The following is a 19,707-nucleotide window of genomic DNA, read 5'->3' on the forward strand; positions in this document are numbered from 1 at the left end:
TCATAACAAAATTTAACTAATAGTAAAAATTAAGAAATATAATTAAATTATGTAAAATCTTAATATAAGATGAAAATCATTGCTGGCAGGTTGGATCAGGAAGAATAAAGAAGAGGCAAAGTTTTAGACAAGTGCTTCTATTTGAGGCACTAAAGAACATCACCTTATAGAGAATTAGAGATCACCACATAGTTTCTTTGTTGTTAAGTGTGAATTTCAAGCACATAACAACCAAATCACATGTGTTGAAACTAAAGTCCATCCACAATTTTTTATTTGTATATTGAGTTGATTTATTCTCTTTTATTGTGAGATGAAATTTAAAATGATATAAGTAGATTTTCACATTTTAAAAGTACTTATTTTAAAAGAAATGTGATAAAAAACTTTTATTACAAAAGAAGTCATTTTTTTTTCATTTTTCTATAAGTACTTAAATAGTTTCTTAAAAAGTTACAATTTGATTTTAAAAATTACACCAAATATTAATATTATTACTTTTCATAAGTTAAAAACTCAAAAAAATAACTTTTGAAGCTTCCCAAACGAGTGATTTTTTTTCCCTTCAAAATTTTCTCCTTTGAGATAACTTGGAATTACTTCTCCACAAACATCAATTGTGATGGGAATGGAAGGAACTTCTCTCAACCAACCAATACCATCTTCAAAGTCTAAAAAGTGAAAATTCTCTTCTTGCCCCTACCCTTTCTACAACCGGGAGAGGTGCCATCTATTTTAGTATAAGTATGTTATCATTCAAAGTAGAATAAAGTCCCAACATTTTATTTATTATTTAAATTTTTGCTTCAATTGTTGCCTATGCCTATAATATTTTTAGGATTCTTCTATAAATCAATGGCACATTTTAACTTCTTATAAATAATAAGTTAATTAAAAAGAAGCTGAGCATGAACATCATTAGTGCACTAATGTGATTTTTCTTTTTTTGGTGTCTAATGTAATGTTTACTTAATACACAATAGTGATGTGTCAAATGTTCGCTTTTTTTTTATCTCATTAAGAAAATGCAAATAACTTTTTAAATTTAATTTTGATGCATTATCATTATAAAACAGTTTTACATGTGCATTTAACTATATAACGTCACATGAGCAAAAAAATTACTTTTTATATTGATCGTGTATGACAGACTGTGTAAAACATTATTATACTTTCAGTGTATCAAAATTAATCTCTAATTTTTCTTTTTATAAATTTTTTTCCCTATTTTTGGTTAGACTAGCTAATTGAAGTTGATTAGGATTATGACATGAACGTGAATGCTGAATGTAAAGATTTGTCACATGATTGGTGTGTAGGAGTTGTCCCTAGAAAACTCAAAAGACCAAAAGAGAAAAAAGATTAGCACGAGACAAATATTAAAGTTTATATTTTATTTAAAACTTGGATGGTACATTTTTTAGGTAGCATCACCAACAACACCAAGTGTTGGATTCTTGAAAGTTGCTGATATCTCTAGAGTTAGTGTTGAATGATATGACTCCAAGAATCTAGAGAGAGGGGTTTGTTTGGTTTGCCATGTGAGGTTGTGACAGGTTGTATCAGAGGTAGGAAGTTACATAACAATAATAATGGGAGATAGAGGACCATTAAGCTTGTGAATGAAGATATCCCTTTCTGTTATCCTCTAAGAATCTTCTTGGTTTGGTGGTGAAGGAGATAGAGTCATAAGGAGCATAATTTCTATCACAATCCACTAGACCCTCAAATCCCACTAACATTAGAGAAAGAAATATTTGGTACAACATATTTTTGCCTTTCCATCATTGAATAAGTAAGTTTCACCCTCAATTTCACGTGAAGCTAATAACTAAAAGCCATTAGATGAAATTTAGTTAAATCAATCAAATCATTTAACAACTTTCAACTATCAACTTTACGTGAAGTTGATTGCACCTAAGTTTTCACCGTAACTAAGTTGAGTATACCACAAAATGTCTCTAAATGATCTCTCTTATAAAATATTACTGATTTATAGTAACGTCTTTAAAATATTTAAAAAGGTGTCAAAAGTGTTTAAATTTACAGAAAAACTCTCTTCGTTGACATAAGCATTGGTATTTGTGGCCTCAGCTTTTCTATTAATAAAGATGACCTTTTCTTCACGTCTGGATATTTTTAACGCATTTTTCAATATTGAGAATATCTTTGTTGTGATCATAAATCAAAAGTATTTTTGCTAGTATTCAGAAAGTAGGTTATTGTGGTCTAACAGCTTCATCTAGGAGTAAATTAAAGTAAGTAGATGATTTAATAAGTTCAGCTTCACTTGGTTTTGCCCTTTTGCATTTTAGTGGGGAAGCAACACCAAGAATACGTCTTCTTAGAGGCCTCTAAAATTGGGTGACCAAATGATTACAAAATAAAGTACATTACATAAGAAAATGACTGCAAAATTAAAGCCTTCTGTGCATATGTGCATGATCAAATGCAAGCGCCGACCAAATCTAGATCCTATCTTCCTCTAGAATCATACAAAGTTTTCGCATGTTTTTGGATGAAACAATCATTCTCTTATTATGCGTATCCAAATTCGACACTTCTGCAATAAGGAAACTCTTCTCATAGTAGATCAGACGATAACTGTTAAATATAGTACGTCACTTTGCAGGTTCTTAGTTGCCATCATTGCTATGTATACCTTTTATTCGTTATCCTTCTTTTATTTATTTTCTTTTTTCTGGTTAATGGCTACACAAAATTAGTTAGCCAAATTTGTGGGGGTGCCCACAATGGTAGAGACTGCCGCTGAGCAAGTGACTCTATCAAATATTCCCCTTGATTTAACAGCAATTATTGTACCCACATATTCATTCTCATTGTTCTTTTATTTATATACAAGTCACGCTGCAAACAAACCTAAGTGAATTTATTATTTTAAAATCATCAAATCATATACCATCACATTAACTACTATAACTTATAATCAATTCTCTCGTCAAGTACTTAAATAGTTATTCAGTCTTTGAATTTCAATGTATACTAATTAAACTATTAAATCTTTTTTCCCCCCACCAGATGGCAAAATAACCTATATAAGTAATTACTTCCATGAAGACATCTTCGAACCATTAGATGGTTTAGTTAAACATATTCAGTCAAACATGCCAAACCATTTAATAGTTTGCAATACCATCTTTCCATAAAAATGCCTTTATAAAAGTAGCCACCTATATATAATATATGAAATCAATGTGGAGTGGGATGGAGGAAACCATTCAGACCAACAAGTCACAGAGGTACTACCAGGACAGGGTGACTTGGTATCTGTATTATCCGTACATGAACAGTGTAAAAATCACCAACCACAAGCTTCAGTAGAATCCATTAAAGTGCAAGAATTAGATAAAATGGTATATTACGTTACTATTGCTTTGCTACGGTTCAGGTCCTGGTTGAAACTGAACATGAAAAAAAAAAAAAAAACAAAAAAAAAAGATTAAAAAAGAATTCATAAAAGCATGCCAAGAAAATGGCAGAATCAACTTTCAATCATGGGCTCAGGGCCAGATGTTTCTGTGCGAGACCTACTTGATTGAACAGAGTTGAATAGAATATCCTTGATTACCTACGGAGAAAAGGGATATGGTTAACAATTCAAAATGCAGGAGTAAATTTCCCAGAATATTACAGCAATATATCAGAAACAAATTAAGAAAAAAAAGAGTTCGTTATGTAAGTTACCTGTGACATTAGTCCATGCACTTGCTCCACAGTAATTTTTGCACCATCACGAGTAATCTTAGCGAGCGGAGACTCTTCCTGCAAATCAATGAGATGTCAGCATCAAACATGCAAAGAAAAAAATTGAAGGGCAGCAGAAAGAGGATGCTATCATCAAAACTGAGTAGAGATTTCATGGCTCACAAAGCAGATAATGACAAAATAGCATTAAATAAAGAATTTAAAGCAAAGCATTTGCAAAAGTCAATTCCAGGTAATCGGCATTGCATCCATCACACCAAAATCACGAAAGTGCAAGATCCATAGAAATTTTTTAGCACATTAAAAAAGGCTTACCCCACACTCTTGGAATTTCGGAAATGATATGTAGCCAAACAGCATGAGCATTGGCTAATCAAACTTTTATTTGGATTAAATAAAACTATTCCAAAAATTTAAAAACATGAGCAAACATGCTTGTAATAGATCTGTAAATTGACCTAGTAAATCTAACAAAAAATAAGAAATGCAATTGTCATTGTCACCTAAGCAAGCTAAGCTGAAATCAAAGAGAATGAATTACTTCAATCATCCGTACATTTGAGGAAGTTTTGACTCCTGACTTAGCCAAATGGATCTATTACATTTTTTTTTTAAAATAACACAACCAGAAAGAAAGCTATCTAGTATCAATCTATCATAAATACTTGGCAAATTATTCAGTATTTGGCTCTATGTTTCCTGAAATTTCTAAACTTCTCTATCCCAATGCAAACAAATAATTTATTTAAAGGTGCAAGACATGTCTAAGATAATAAGGAAAGCTATCTACGAAGCATAGCTTTCCAATCTCTCAACATGTCTAAGAGGGGAAGTCCTTTAAATAATCAAAAGCTTTACACTAAATAGAGGCCAAATGTTCAATCCCATCCAATAAAACTTGCTTGTCTAATAGTGGCGTATAATATTGCACAACGCTACAGATTTTGCCTCTTTCACTACTTCCACACCAAGAAACCTAGTCAAGAACTGCTCTAAGGTAGCAGGCACACCCAATACTCACCGATTCCAAACTGATCTAAGATGGCCTAATATTAACAAAAGATCAGCTTTGCTACCATCTTAAAATTATGGGAATAACTAAGCTGATTTTTGAGGTGGAGACAAGCCAACAATCTTTGAAGAAATGTAACAGAATAGTCAGATATGTCTATCACTTATGAGAAAGAAACCATAATGTTAGACACTGATTATGAATTCTCACCCTTAAAGCCTTAATTTGTCGCATGAACTGCATAAATAAACAATCGTCTCATCAAAAGTCATGCTGTCATTTGATGGAAAACTAACAAGAAGAAACGCTCCAATAATCCAAAGGAAACCAAGAGACAAGAAGGAACTGAATTTTAACAAATGTAAGAAAGAAATTGCTATGGGATTATAAAGCACTAGCTGCTTACTTCTTTCTTTCTCGGAGCAGGTGCTAATAATGGTCCAAAGCGTGCATGCGCCAATTGAGTCTCTGCTTGTTCTAATTTTTCAGCTGCAATATAGACATTTCAAATAGAGATACTTATGCTTTTGAATAATAAGAATAATAACAACAGGTATCTTATGCGAGAAACATGGAAATAATATAGTCTACCACCAAGATAAAGAACTAAAATCAGGAATATATCAGTACTCATTAAGTTCATCAACAGTACCTAAATCTGAGATTTGACCAGCAACATAGTCCCCATTACCCAATAGGGGGGAAGAAGAAAGCGTATTCACCCAATATTTGTTCCATAGCAGATCCAAGAGGTGTGAATCAAGAGAAGACTTAAAGTAAGTGATATCCAACGAATAATACTGCAAAAAGCACACACACAAATGGAGTTCAATCAAGAGCCAAAACACTTCCAAAAAGAAAAGAAGAATGAAGAATCACCTGTTTACAATGGACACCAAAGTCTTCAATCTTATTGAGGGGTATGGTTTGGTACTCGGAAATAGGATCATCAGGAGGCTTATACCCTTCAGGGTATGTCCTGAAGGCCCCAATCTCAACTTTCCCAGCAGAAACAGTCCTAGTGGGGTCAATAACAACAGCCAGAAAGGGCTCCTGAAACTGCTGATTGAGCATCTGTGTCGACACATCTATACCAGAAAGCCAGCACCCATAACCAGGGTGAGAGTGATACCACCCAACAACATTTTCCAATCTCCCAGCCTACACCCCGACAAACACATTAAGAATGCTGTATTGAATACAAATTAAATAAAACTAACAGGGAATCCTATAGGGGTGTCTCAAATTAGAGTTACTAACTGCAAGTTTGATCCAAGTTCAAACAGAGACTAAAATAGCAGGGAATCATATTAGGGTTACAAGCTGCATATACTCCAAGTTAAGGTTATCTCCAACCATAGTTACTAACAGCATTATGTTCATTCGATCAAAAACAAGACAACCAACAGGAAACACAAGCTTAGCTCTCTTGCATCCGAATTAAAGAAAACTAACATGGTATTAAATCTATCAGGGATACCAATCTACCGAGTTCCAATACATTAGGGTATAACACCATCCATTGGCTTCCAATCAAAGTAAACTAACTTAATGGGAGAATTCAAGGAGGCTGTAACTCCAATTAGGGTTACTAACTCCCTCAATTTGCCTTTGAAAATAATAGAAATAATAAACATAACAGGAATTCAATTAGTTCATATCTCCAACTAGGGTTGCTACCTCTACTGAGTTCAAATTACAAACTCCCTCCATTGTCTTCAAGTGCATTTTTAAAATAAGTAAAAATAAAAAGATCTAAACAATCATCAACATGACAGGAAGAAAATAGGATTCTGAGTTCCTAACTGCCTCCATAGCCTTCAAATGTATATAAACATAACAGGGAATTCAATTAGGGCATATCTCCAATCAAGGTTTTGAACTGCATTGAGTTTCAGATTAACTAGGATTACTACCTCCCTTCATTACCTTCAAATACAAATAATCAGAAACATAACAGGGAACTCAATTAGGGTATATCTCCAATTAGTATCACTAACTTTACCAAGTTCAAATAAATTAGGGTTACCAAATCCCCTCCACTGCCTTCAAATAAAACACAGGAAGCATATCTGAATTAGGGTTACTAGCAAAGTATCAGCGAGAAATTAGGGTTTTAGGCATACACGCTTGTTGGTCTGATCATACTCAACACTGTACTCATACGCATCAGCTTGGGCATTGACACGCGTTTCGGTTCCCTCAACGGGCAAAGCAAAAGCATCCATGACGATGATAGAGTCACCGTCGATCTTGCCTTGCATGAGACCCATGACCTCGATGGTGCCGCCAGAACGCGCGTGAACAACCATCTTGAGTAACGCGAGAGCGGAAACCTTGACGCGCTTGAAGTAGTGAGGGTCGTTGGACCATGGCTTTTCGCGCTGGTACTCTCCTTGGAGTGACTCGTCGTAGTAGAAGATGGAGTCGTCGGCGCCGGAAGGTGGTGTGTCCATGGGTATTATGTTGTTTTCCAGCTCCCATGTTTGTTGCGCCATCGCTGCCGATGATGACGCCGAAACGCTGCTTCCAGAACCTTCCATTTAGAAAATCCGAACAGAACAGAACCGAGACGAGACGATGGCTCTCACAGCAACACTGACGTGACTGTGAGTGAGTGTGTTTCACTCTGCTACTCTCGCATCCTCCTCATCATTCTATCAACCCTTTATTATTTAGATGTTTATGGTTAGATTGGATTCACTCTTGAAAAAAATTATTATTTTTTTTTTTAAAAATCTCTTTTACGAACTTATCTTAAATGGGATCCATATCAAAAGCATCTTGACAATTATCTTCTATCTGGCTCCCCCAAAATTTTGTTTCAAGCTCCGCCACTAGTTGCAACACTCTTGCCCACCTTCAAGACAGGTCCATCGCAACTTCTTAAGGAAATTTGATCCATTTCGGGAAGTATGTTTTGATACAGAGAAAGGGCAGAGTTCATGGAAGGGATGGGATTCCACGAGACTCTCGAAATCCTTGTAAAGGGGCTTGGCCGAGTTACCAACTTTAGTGAGCCATTGTCTTAAGTCTTTACAAGCAACTACCATGTCTGAGTCTTTAGTTGAGTCATCACAAATATTGTCCAATTCAGTCAGGATGGTCTCTTTGTGTGTCTTGTCACTAGCCACATAGATAAAATAATGGAACATTTGTCGGCTCAAACAGTCATTGAGGCCCTTCAGCTCCTTGGTTGGGATCAGGAGTTTTTTAGCAGCCTTCTTATTTGTCAAAGCCAACAAGCTTGATATATGGAGTTCTTTCGCAGCCTACGAAACACATACCCACTGAAACTTTATTGATATGCAAACTAAGTGTATAAGAAAGTTTTACAGAAACTGTTAGTCTAGGAAGTAGAATTCAGGTCACAACAATGAGAAACAATGTAATGAGGGATAATAAAAATAAGAAAGAGTACTAAGGAGGACGCATGTATATTAACAAAAACAACTATGTTAGGTGTATACTAAAATCAACTACTAAGATAGAATACACATTAGAATATAAAATATAGGAAGAGTTTCAAGTGTATCGAGAATATCGGTGTTCCAGTTATTTTAACTATTGATTTTAATTAATATATATTATTTTTTTTTTAATTTAGATCAACGGTTAAAATAACTGGAACACCAATATTTTCGATACACTTCAAACTCTTCCATAAGTATATAACACAACAATTTTGCAAAAATGACAAATAATTTGTTATTTTCTATTTTTGATAAGTGTTCTGTTTTTGGGCATGGACTTTTTTAATGTTTTTAAAATAGGAAAAAGCCTGACTTTTTAAACGGACCAAGCCATGTCCAAAATAAAGTTTTTAATAAAGCCGTGCTCAAATATTTCACAGTAAAATAATAAAACTTATCACAACCAAAAAAAAAATAATTAAACTTATCATAGTAAAATAAACAAATTTTTTATAACATAATCAATTTTTTTCATAAATACCAAGTATGTGTTCATATAAATGACTGATTAATGATTCATTTTATGTGTTCATATAACATGATTAATACATGATCAACTTTTTTAATTATCAAGAAAGAGAGGCATAGTCTCTCCATACTCACCATACTCAATTAAGAGGTTACGGGTTCGAATTTCCTATCTTTGAAAAAAAAAAAAAAAGAGAGCCTTTTAAAAAATATTCTTATTTTTAACTTTTTCAGCTACATATAAAATTCATGTTAAAATTCGCTTCTGAGAATATATAAAATAAGCATCTTGAAATTGGCGTCATGCATTTCACAAATAAATTCTAGTGTACATCACAGTTCTTGCAATTCCAAACTATTGGCGTTACATAACCCTCAGGCATCATGCTTAAATGTGCTATAAACTTGAATCACCCCTCAGGATAGAAGTAAATAATAGTTAAACTTCAACTCCCGCAGGGTGGTGGATGTGTGTTATCTTCATAAAGCCAGTGCCCACACCACACTCAGCTTGAGGTGAGAGCCTTATTCCAGAAGCTAGTAATCTACCATTGCATCCTGTGTTTTTTATTAGTAATCCAGATCCCACTGTTATTCTGGCTTCATGAGCATAACATCCCACAAAAGATCCATATAACCTGTTTAGTAGTTAACACAAGGAAAAGAAAAATCTTCCATGTCTCTAATTTTAACAATTTATACATAATAAAATACATTCAACATCCTCCCCGGATTTCAGGGGAAGCAACCCTAACTGACTGACGTGGACTAACTCTTGATCTCACAACAAATGGCCTGAGATCCCTAACTTCTAAGCTAAAATAAATTACAATCCAACATTAAAAATACACACCCGAATTATTTGACACCCTTGGCCCAGTCTCCTCTCGTGTTGGATCTGGTAGCTCTCTTACCCTTTCGCTTGGCAATACTACTTTGTATGGCTTTCAAGCCACCTTCCGAACCTGGCAGATTATTGTCTTCTTGAACCTCATACTGTATGCTGGAACTGTTCTGAGAGTCAGGTATTTCAATGGATTCACTCAACACCTTACAGTTATCTCGTTCAAGAACCCTCTGAGCTGTCGTCTCCTCCTGCCTTGAATAAACTGTACTGGGTTCATTATCAAGTGTCTCCCTGTTCTGTTCAATATCCTGCCCTGCATGAATTCTAGCAACAAAGAAAATGGCATTGTTACTATTTTGATATAAGGACAAGGGACAGGAAGGTCGATATTTTTTTCCCAGTCGTGTCCGAATGAAAGTAGATTTCCCATTATGAATTTATGATGATTCAAGGCAATCAAAAATTATTCACTCCTTGGCAGCTGAAATAAGACTTCAAAGACAAAATTGTGGCTCATTGGTAATGAGAACGTAATCACACAGAAAATACGGCGGGACTTGTCATAATCAAATGGTGATGATATGGGATCACCCTTAAAAGAGCATGTTCATAAGATAAAACAAAAAGGAACGAATTACAGCCGAAGCTGGGGGATATCCCAGCCCAAGTAACAGAAGCTATCATCAATCAGCTCGGAATTTAGTAAGAGGTGGAAGTTAGTTGTAACAGAGAACTGGAAGGATCATGTTCATTGCCCTGTGTGCTGTTAGCAGAGAATTTGGGCAGATCTCTTGCACACACTCCCTTATACCTATCGTTCTCATACTTCTTAGGTTCTTAGGTTTCCCCTTCACATTGATATGGAATTTCTTTCTGTTATTTTTTATATGTTATGATTTGTTATACCAGGTGAAATTGCAAATATGTGAGGTGAGGTTATGCATGATTGTATATATCGGTAAAAGTGTTAAATGAATAACAACCAACATATGCTGATTAGATAAATGTGAAAAGCAGGTTATGTATATCAAGTTATCAACAGAAAAAAAAAAGGTTTTAAGTTCAGAATGTCCAACTAAAAAGGAAAGCCAGTGAGAAATAGATTTACCTGGGCCCTGAATTCCCATTTGGTAATGCAGCTTCTACTACAACCTTCTCTTTGATTACTGAGCCGTTTTCATCATGTAAACTAGATTTTAAACCTGCATTAATAGGATCATAGGACATCCAATTAGTTAGCAGAGTTAGTTGACCATAAACAAATTAGGAGGGCATTACATGATCAGTTAAAGATCTTGAGCTAGAAAAGGTCTCTTGACACAGTGTGCTATTTTAATCATAAGACATCTAAGGCAACTGACAAAATAAAATAAAAGTAAAATAAAAAATATCTTCTCTAGTTTCACCTGAGTCTAGCTGATGATTATCCCCATTTGTGTCATTCGTGGCATCAACGTACACCAGACCACCATCCCTATTACATTCACAAAAATTTTAAAATTAGAACATAAATAATATAGCCACAAAGGGCAAGATTTCCAGTGAAAATCCTGACCAGGCCTGTGTACATATAAATTGGACTCTCATAATCATACAGTGGCATAGGATTGCAAAAACTAAAAGGCATATTTGCAATTGTCATTTATCTCTCTTGCACATCATGGTGTCTAGAGTTATAACCTTCTATATCACTCACATAAAGTTCCATGAACGTAACCAAATACTGAAAACAGTAGAGAAAATATGGTCGTTTATAAACTACAGAAAATAGAGAAGTTTAATTCGATCCAAAATCGTGTCCGAATGAAAGTAGATTTCCCATTATGAATTTATGATGATTCAAGGCAATCAAAAATTATTCACTCCTTGGCAGCTGAAATAAGACTTCAAAGACAAAATTGTGGCTCATTGGTAATGAGAACGTAATCACACAGAAAATACGGCGGGACTTGTCATAATCAAATGGTGATGATATGGGATCACCCTTAAAAGAGCATGTTCATAAGATAAAACAAAAAGGAACGAATTACAGCCGAAGCTGGGGGATATCCCAGCCCAAGTAACAGAAGCTATCATCAATCAGCTCGGAATTTAGTAAGAGGTGGAAGTTAGTTGTAACAGAGAACTGGAAGGATCATGTTCATTGCCCTGTGTGCTGTTAGCAGAGAATTTGGGCAGATCTCTTGCACACACTCCCTTATACCTATCGTTCTCATACTTCTTAGGTTCTTAGGTTTCCCCTTCACATTGATATGGAATTTCTTTCTGTTATTTTTTATATGTTATGATTTGTTATACCAGGTGAAATTGCAAATATGTGAGGTGAGGTTATGCATGATTGTATATATCGGTAAAAGTGTTAAATGAATAACAACCAACATATGCTGATTAGATAAATGTGAAAAGCAGGTTATGTATATCAAGTTATCAACAGAAAAAAAAAAGGTTTTAAGTTCAGAATGTCCAACTAAAAAGGAAAGCCAGTGAGAAATAGATTTACCTGGGCCCTGAATTCCCATTTGGTAATGCAGCTTCTACTACAACCTTCTCTTTGATTACTGAGCCGTTTTCATCATGTAAACTAGATTTTAAACCTGCATTAATAGGATCATAGGACATCCAATTAGTTAGCAGAGTTAGTTGACCATAAACAAATTAGGAGGGCATTACATGATCAGTTAAAGATCTTGAGCTAGAAAAGGTCTCTTGACACAGTGTGCTATTTTAATCATAAGACATCTAAGGCAACTGACAAAATAAAATAAAAGTAAAATAAAAAATATCTTCTCTAGTTTCACCTGAGTCTAGCTGATGATTATCCCCATTTGTGTCATTCGTGGCATCAACGTACACCAGACCACCATCCCTATTACATTCACAAAAATTTTAAAATTAGAACATAAATAATATAGCCACAAAGGGCAAGATTTCCAGTGAAAATCCTGACCAGGCCTGTGTACATATAAATTGGACTCTCATAATCATACAGTGGCATAGGATTGCAAAAACTAAAAGGCATATTTGCAATTGTCATTTATCTCTCTTGCACATCATGGTGTCTAGAGTTATAACCTTCTATATCACTCACTCCATGAACCATGAACGTAACCAAATACTGAAAACAGTAGAGAAAATATGGTCGTTTATAAACTACAGAAAATAGAGAAGTTTAATTCAATCACTCCANGAGAGAAAAGAGAAAAAAATTAAGATTCAAAATCCAAACAGAGAAGAAAGCAAATGGAAAAACATTTAACCTGATGAAAATCAACTTCAAACTATATATGAAATATTTGAACAAAAATGAAATGCTCTAACCTGTGCACAAGGACCCATGTCCAAACAAAAGGAAAAACCCAAAAAAAAGAGAGAGAAAAAAATTAAGATTCAAAATCCAAACAGAGAAGAAAGCAAATGGAAAAACATTTAACCTGATGAAAATCAACTTCAAACTATATATGAAATATTTGAACAAAAATGAAATGCTCTAACCTGTGCACATCATTTAAGGACCCATCTCCCTTTCCTGAAGTAGTTATTTCTCCATAGCCATCTTGTGAACCTATGTGACATGGTTTTTCAGAAGCAAAGAAAAACTAAAGTAACGGATGATGCGAGAAGTTCAACAAACTTGCAAAATTACCTTTACTTTGCTGGACAGCTCCAAAATCCTTAATGAAAAGTAAAGTACAATGTTAGCCACAAAATAGCTTGGTCGCCAAAACCCTTAATGTGTATATATATATATATATATATATATGGCAAAATATATATATATATATATATGAAAAAATAACTAAAGAGATGCTCGTTAAATAAACTATTAAGCTCATTTTCAGATGAGTACCTGCTTCTGATCAGAATTAATATTAGCTGGACCAGATGGAAGAGATTCAGGCAGGGAACCATTCAGTTTACTCTCCAAACCTGAAAGGCAGAAAACAAAGTAAGCAGTCAGAAACATCCAATGTTATTATTGCAAGCGCTCAGTAGTTTTACCATTAAAAAAAATTATAAACCCGAATAATAAAAATGCTTCCTACAACAGTAAAGTCATACCAGGAGAGGCCTCACCACTGATTCCACTAGCCAAGTTTGATAATGGATATTCTACATTTGTAAAATTATGTGCTTTCTCTCCAGAACTAACTTTGATGTTTTCAATAGCTGAAGTGTGTACATTATTTGTATTTCCCATAGGAAAAGGAGACAAATCGATTTTTGAGGAAGGAACTGTCCTAAGCATCTCCTCCGTTGCCCTGGATCTTACTCTTCGTAATTCATCCTGAATACTCCATGAACCAGTAGCAGGAGTATCCCTTTTCAACTGCATCATAGAATCAGCACCATAAACTATTAAACAGAACATTTGGATAGGATAACTCACTCCAAATCAAATGACAACCCACATATGATTGACAGTAATGATTGATGCCACAAATTCTATCAGGGATTCATGGTTAAGTTTGCAAGAAGAGCGATGGAGAAATGACAAGAAATGGAGTGACTTAACCAAATTCAAAAGTAACTTAAAAACAAAAGTTTTGAGTAGCAAGGCTCCGGTTTTTCTTTTTTTTTTTTTTTTTTTTTGTGGTTGTTGGGCAGGATCCAAATTGGGGACTCCCTTTGATCATTAAAAGACCAAACAAAAGGTGACACAAATTTCCCACTGCATACAATTCCACTATTAAACATTTCCTTCCAATGTCTCTACTCCGCAAAACATACCCTAAGGTACATCGTATAACTTTGTAGCACTATAACAGTAACTAAGGCACCTAACAATTTGGAAAAGAAAATTTTGAACCACTGGCTTCAAGCAGACATCACTCATAGATTATGCAAAACAACTCATCTCACTCAGGTTGTCTCATAAACTTGAAGAATACTTTTAAATTTTCTGCTTCAATTCTATTAGTATTTAGTAGCCCACTTAACAATCTTTCCTGGTTCCACAAAGGGGGGGCAATGCCATGACTTTTAGCTTGAATTCAACAGAAGAGAGAGGGAGAGGGATGGAAACATAACCTAAAATACAAAATGAATAACACTGCTACTCATTAAAAATCATTCTTTTAAACACAAACTATTTCCCTAATTCCCTATGAACTCAACTGGATACCTTATATCCCCTCATACATCAATCTACATATTTTCTAGGCAGCTAAACAAAATTATTTGCCACCATCATGAAAATAAAACTAATAACTCTTTATCTATTATTATTTTATTATACATATCAGTTGCCTTCTACTCTATCTACACTAAGGCCCAGTTTGAGAAAACAGCTTAATTAAGCTACTTTTGAAAAAATAGCTTAAATAATAAATGACTATATTAAAAGTAGCTTATAAATAAGTTATTTTGTGTTTGGGTTTTTAGTTTTAAAAGTACTTATTTTATAGAAATGTGATAAAAAATAGTAGTATTATGAGAGAAGTCATTTTTTTTAACTTCTCTATAAGCTCCTAGATGGCTTCTTAGAAAGCTGCAATTTGATTTTGAAAATTGTACCAGACATCAATACTATTACTTTTCATAAGCCAAAAGATCAAAAAAGTTACTTTTGAAACTTACCAAACGGGCCCTAATATTCATAAGATTTTTACTTCATGAACTGCGGCAAATACCTCATTCTCCAAATAAATTTCAAGTAAAGAAGGAGCAAATGACATAATGGGGGAAAAACAGCAGTTTAAATATAAAACTGTGTAGTCTTTTAATAATAAGAGAAGTACTACATGATTTTCTACGAAAACAATAACACACCAAATGCACCTTGGAGGAGGATGTAGAATTGCCACCGAATAGATGTGGTGTTTGTTCTTTAAAGAGTTGAATTCCAACTGGTGTTGGAGGCTTGATATGGTCTAGGGAGGGAGATGCCCATGGAGGGCGTGAGCGCATGTATGACTTCGCCACATCCACAGGTGATCCTTCATCTGTGGGAACCTGCTTAGAGCCAGGTATACAGATTTGCAAAATATAATTATTGTGAAATCATATAACCATATAGCACAGAAGAGGGATATTTGTCAACAAATTTAAGAGGAAAGAAAAGTCACTAACTTGAGTTAATGTAACCAAATCCAAACTACGTATTCCATAACCCAAATCTGAGTTTGATTCTAATCCTGACTTCTTTTCCTGCAGCCATTTCTTGGCCTCCAAAACAGCAGCACTACAGAGTTCAGGTGAAGCTATATCTGAGAAACATTAAAAAATACAAAGTCAGGTAACAATAAGCAGTTAAACTTGAGTTTTTATATGTAGAGGATACTGCTTCCAACAGTTGGACATACCTCTTGACCCCTTATCTTCTTCATCATCATTGACAGGAAAATCGACAACTCGTGAGCGGATTATTTTTATCAATCTATCACCTTCTTCCCTGATCAAATACTTTTCTCTATTAGAACCTTATTCCAAACAACTAGAGGAAACAATTCAGTTGCACCCATAAAGTCCAATAAATTGACCACATAATGCACTAATGCAGTTTTACTACCTGTTGCTCATATACTACATGTTACTACTATTAGTCTGCAAATATTAATGCAGGTTATTGGTACATTCTACATAAATTTTGGATAAACATGTTCCTTATGGGTTGCCTAGGTTCATTGGCTACTCCTGGAAACTCCCACTTTTAACAAGTTATATATATCAACAAGTTTGAAGAGTTCTGGATGGTGTATAGATATGAATATATAGCATTATATCGGGCAAATAGTACAGCTAATATTAAATTTTAATCAAACAACTATCAAGCCTTGTCCTACCACACGATTCTAGGTTACTATTGACCAATTCACATTGTTTAAGAGACAGATCATACCCAGAAGCAAAATGTCAAATACCAAATAATACATGCAAACATAAGGGTGAGGAAACTGAAAACACCAATGAAGAACTACACAAGCTAAAAAATAGACTGAACATAAATTCTTTAGTACCTTGAGAATGACTCCTTCATAAGTAGCTGCTCAATGACAAGCTTGCTTTCGCTACTCGCAACTAATGGCTGGAGCCCCTGCAGAGAAAATTGAACCCTTTCGTTACAAAACCAATATTCCATGTGCAATTCTCTTAGATGAAACAAAGGGATTCATGCAGAATAAACCATTCATCAAAAGTGCCCCTCACAAAATGGAAAGGTAATAATAACTAGTTCTGTAACTAGCCAACACATTCCTAGGAAAATAAATTTAATGCTTCCAATCATCAGCTTAACCTTTTGGAAGGGGCAAGGCTAAGGAGTGCTGTCTTCTAAAATTAAGGCAACTTACATGTGAGTGCATGTGTCTACATTCAACTATGATAACCAAAGATAGTTCAACCTCCAGAACAAATAAAGAGTGGAAAAGACTAATATTCATATTTCATGATAATAGCATTAAAACAAGGGGAAACCTATTAGAAGGGTGTCATCTTTCTAGAATAAGCAAAACACGCAGAGTAAGACATAAAGTTAACTACCTTGTTCAATGCATCATCACCTTCGACAGTGTTATCAATTTCATCATCGAAAGCACCAACCTCCTCTGCAACATTAGAAATCAAACACATTGTTTTAAGCAGAAGAATGCATGGAATAAAATCCAAAGATGGATTATGTTGTATATATGGAGATCCACTTAACCCAAGAATAAGTCTTATGCATAAATTACTCCAAGAGTAACCTTCTACAGTTATTGAGTTTCATGAATCTGACCACTTAGTTTAAAATTCTCATTAATTATATAACGTCCATGAATTCCAGAAAATTTTAGGGCAACTTGATACTTCATTTACCTACTTTATTTTAATTTATAACGTACAATACATCAAACTAACAGTAATTATTGAGAACATATGGTTCAAAAGGTTACGTAATTCAAATATTAGATTGACGAAATTCACAGATAACAAACAGCTATCAGCAGTGCACGGGATATGCAGGTCCATTTCCATATATTTTTTCAGAGCATGAACATTTTACCTTCAAGCACTTCAAAATTGTCATAGGTGAAAGGTTACTCCGCTAAATCTACCTAAACTAAAATCAACTAAAACTAAAGTCAACATCCTGAAGCAGTGCACACTCAAGTCCACACAGTAAGAGCGACAATTTCGCGAATTAATCACTTTAACAGCACAAAACGCAAAAATAAGAACAGAAACCCTAGTATTCAAAGTAATGCACTCTTAACAGATCTACTACGAACCTGAACTGGAACCAGCAGCAGAAGAGCATGGAGAAGACTCATCCGAAGACGACGAAGTAGGTGAAGGGCTATCGAGATCCAAAAGGGTGGAGAATAACTTCCCGGTGCCAGAGGCAATGAAACGCGTCGGGGAGAGAACGTAGCGGGAGAGCCAGTTAGCGCTCGGAGGAGCGGCGGAAGCGGAAGGTGGCGGCGGAGCGGGGCGGTCGTATGGTGTCCTGGAGGTGGCGGCGCGGCGGCGGGAGCGGAGAATTTTGCCGCCCGATCGAGATCCGGAAATAGAAGCCATAGTGGCGAAGTTGTGGGAGCAGAAAGAGAAAGAGAAAGAGAAAAAAAGAAACTCAGAGAAACATAAATTGAATAAAGGAAAATTGAACGGTGAATTTGGAGGTACGGTTTTTCTTTTCTTTTTTTTTCTTTTTTTTTTGGTTTCTTTCGTCGTTTTCTGAGTTCTTTTTGTTATGTTTCGAAAACACTCATAAACCCCTGTTTCGAACGAATGGAATTCCAGTGTCTGCTTCTAGCGGTTATCTTCGGTTCTTTTGCTTCCTATCCTTTCTTTCTTTCTTTTTTTTCTTTTTATTTTTTTATTGATTTCCATGTCTCCTTTTATTCCTGGTTTTAGTTTACCGTTTTAGCCTTGCACTAGTACGTTACTAAATACTAACTAATTTACTAAATTACTATTTATTTTTTTTTGTTGAACAAAACTAATTGCCAATAACTTTTTTTCCCAATAAACTAATCAATAATTATAGGTACTAACTTGTAAGTGGTAACCACTCCCTCCATTTGGATTAATATGGTTTTTTTATTTAATATTTTGGTGTTTTAAAACTTCCTTTTATTGTCCTATTGTTTGACAAGTAGTGGAAATAACCTATTTTTTCTTGAAAATAAGAACTTAAGTTCGAAAACGTTGAACAGCAAAACTGTATTTTTTTTTTCTTTCCTCTATTTTTAACAAAATTTTGTTTTTCATAATTACTGTATCTAACAGAAGTTTACAAAAATCCTGTTTTTTGGTACATGTCTCATTATTTAAACTGTTAATTTTTAAATTGATAAAAGTATAAAACTTGTAATTAAATCTCATACATCAATTAATGTAGGAAAGAATATTTAAGCGATAAATACAATCAAGATTACCCAAAGAATTCTTCAACCTCATTTTTCACTTTACTTCAAATGAAAAGGAGGAAATTCCAATTAAATTTAAAGATTAACAAAATATTTTCTTTGATTATTCACTATTATTAGGTTTGCAATAGAAAATTCATAGCTTTGATTTTGATCTAAAAACATTGAATTATTCATAGATTGGTTTTTATAATTCATTAAATTAACTATTATTCATTATATAGAATAGTTACTTAGTGTATGTATATCTACGATATATAAAAAAATGTCTATTTAATTTATATTTTTATTAATATTTTTTAAGTTTATTTTTTGCTAATCTATTTTATTTTTACCTTCTATATGAATATGATTAATAAAATCAACATGTGTACATTCAATGGTGTAATTAGAAATAAAATAACTAAAATAGAAGTATTATAAATTAAATAAGATAAATATCTATTTTATTATTCCCTTAAATAAATAATAAATATGAGGAAATCAATTCAAAAACACCATTAAATTATTCTTACAATTACACTTATTATTCAAAATCTCAATTTTCATTATTCAATTCCCATATATGTCGATTAAATTCCAAAATTGATTCTTTCTATAGATAAAATTACCAATTAATTTTATTTTTATTTTCTCTTAAATATGATGTAAATAATAAAAACTCAATTCAAATACTCACATCAAATCATTCCAAGTTATTAAGTTTTTTGGCCAACGAACTATAACTCAAACGGTATAGTCTTCACATACTCAAACGGTATAGTCTTCACATACTCATTTAAAGGTCGCAAATTCGAGTCTCCCTATCTTTGATAAAAAAAAAAAGTTATTAAA

General features: G+C 34.0%; 2 protein-coding genes across 6 annotated transcripts; both read right to left on the minus strand.

The window, feature by feature from the left end:
- On the minus strand, positions 3,320-7,420 carry LOC107613436 (COP9 signalosome complex subunit 5a). Of its 2 annotated transcripts, XM_016315421.2 has the most exons (7): positions 6,865-7,420; positions 5,618-5,899; positions 5,391-5,538; positions 5,145-5,227; positions 4,949-4,975; positions 3,706-3,783; positions 3,320-3,589 (listed from the first exon to the last, which is right to left on the minus strand). In XM_016315421.2, the coding sequence occupies exons 1-7, from the start codon at positions 7,279-7,281 to the stop codon at positions 3,503-3,505; spliced, it is 1,122 nt and encodes a 373-aa protein (XP_016170907.1). In that variant the 5' UTR covers positions 7,282-7,420; the 3' UTR covers positions 3,320-3,502. The 2 variants fall into 2 exon arrangements, with proteins under 2 accessions (XP_016170907.1, XP_016170908.1); XM_016315422.2 differs by lacking the exon at positions 4,949-4,975 and having other exon boundaries at positions 6,865-7,418.
- Positions 8,954-18,245, minus strand: LOC107613020. Of its 4 annotated transcripts, none has more exons than XM_021109940.1 (13): positions 17,734-18,245; positions 17,006-17,070; positions 16,483-16,559; positions 15,829-15,917; positions 15,596-15,732; positions 15,296-15,478; positions 13,601-13,853; positions 13,374-13,453; positions 13,170-13,197; positions 13,019-13,088; positions 12,325-12,392; positions 12,027-12,120; positions 8,954-9,850 (listed from the first exon to the last, which is right to left on the minus strand). In XM_021109940.1, exons 1-13 carry the CDS (start codon positions 18,020-18,022, stop codon positions 9,538-9,540), a joined length of 1,746 nt encoding a protein of 581 aa, XP_020965599.1. In that variant the 5' UTR covers positions 18,023-18,245; the 3' UTR covers positions 8,954-9,537. The 4 variants fall into 4 exon arrangements, with proteins under 4 accessions (XP_020965599.1, XP_020965598.1, XP_016170327.1 ...); XM_021109939.1 differs by having other exon boundaries at positions 13,586-13,853; positions 17,734-18,244; XM_016314841.2 differs by having other exon boundaries at positions 15,305-15,478; positions 17,734-18,243.

Source organism: Arachis ipaensis, chromosome B08, assembly GCF_000816755.2.
Source record: "Arachis ipaensis cultivar K30076 chromosome B08, Araip1.1, whole genome shotgun sequence".
Classification (NCBI taxonomy): Eukaryota; Viridiplantae; Streptophyta; class Magnoliopsida; order Fabales; family Fabaceae; genus Arachis; species Arachis ipaensis.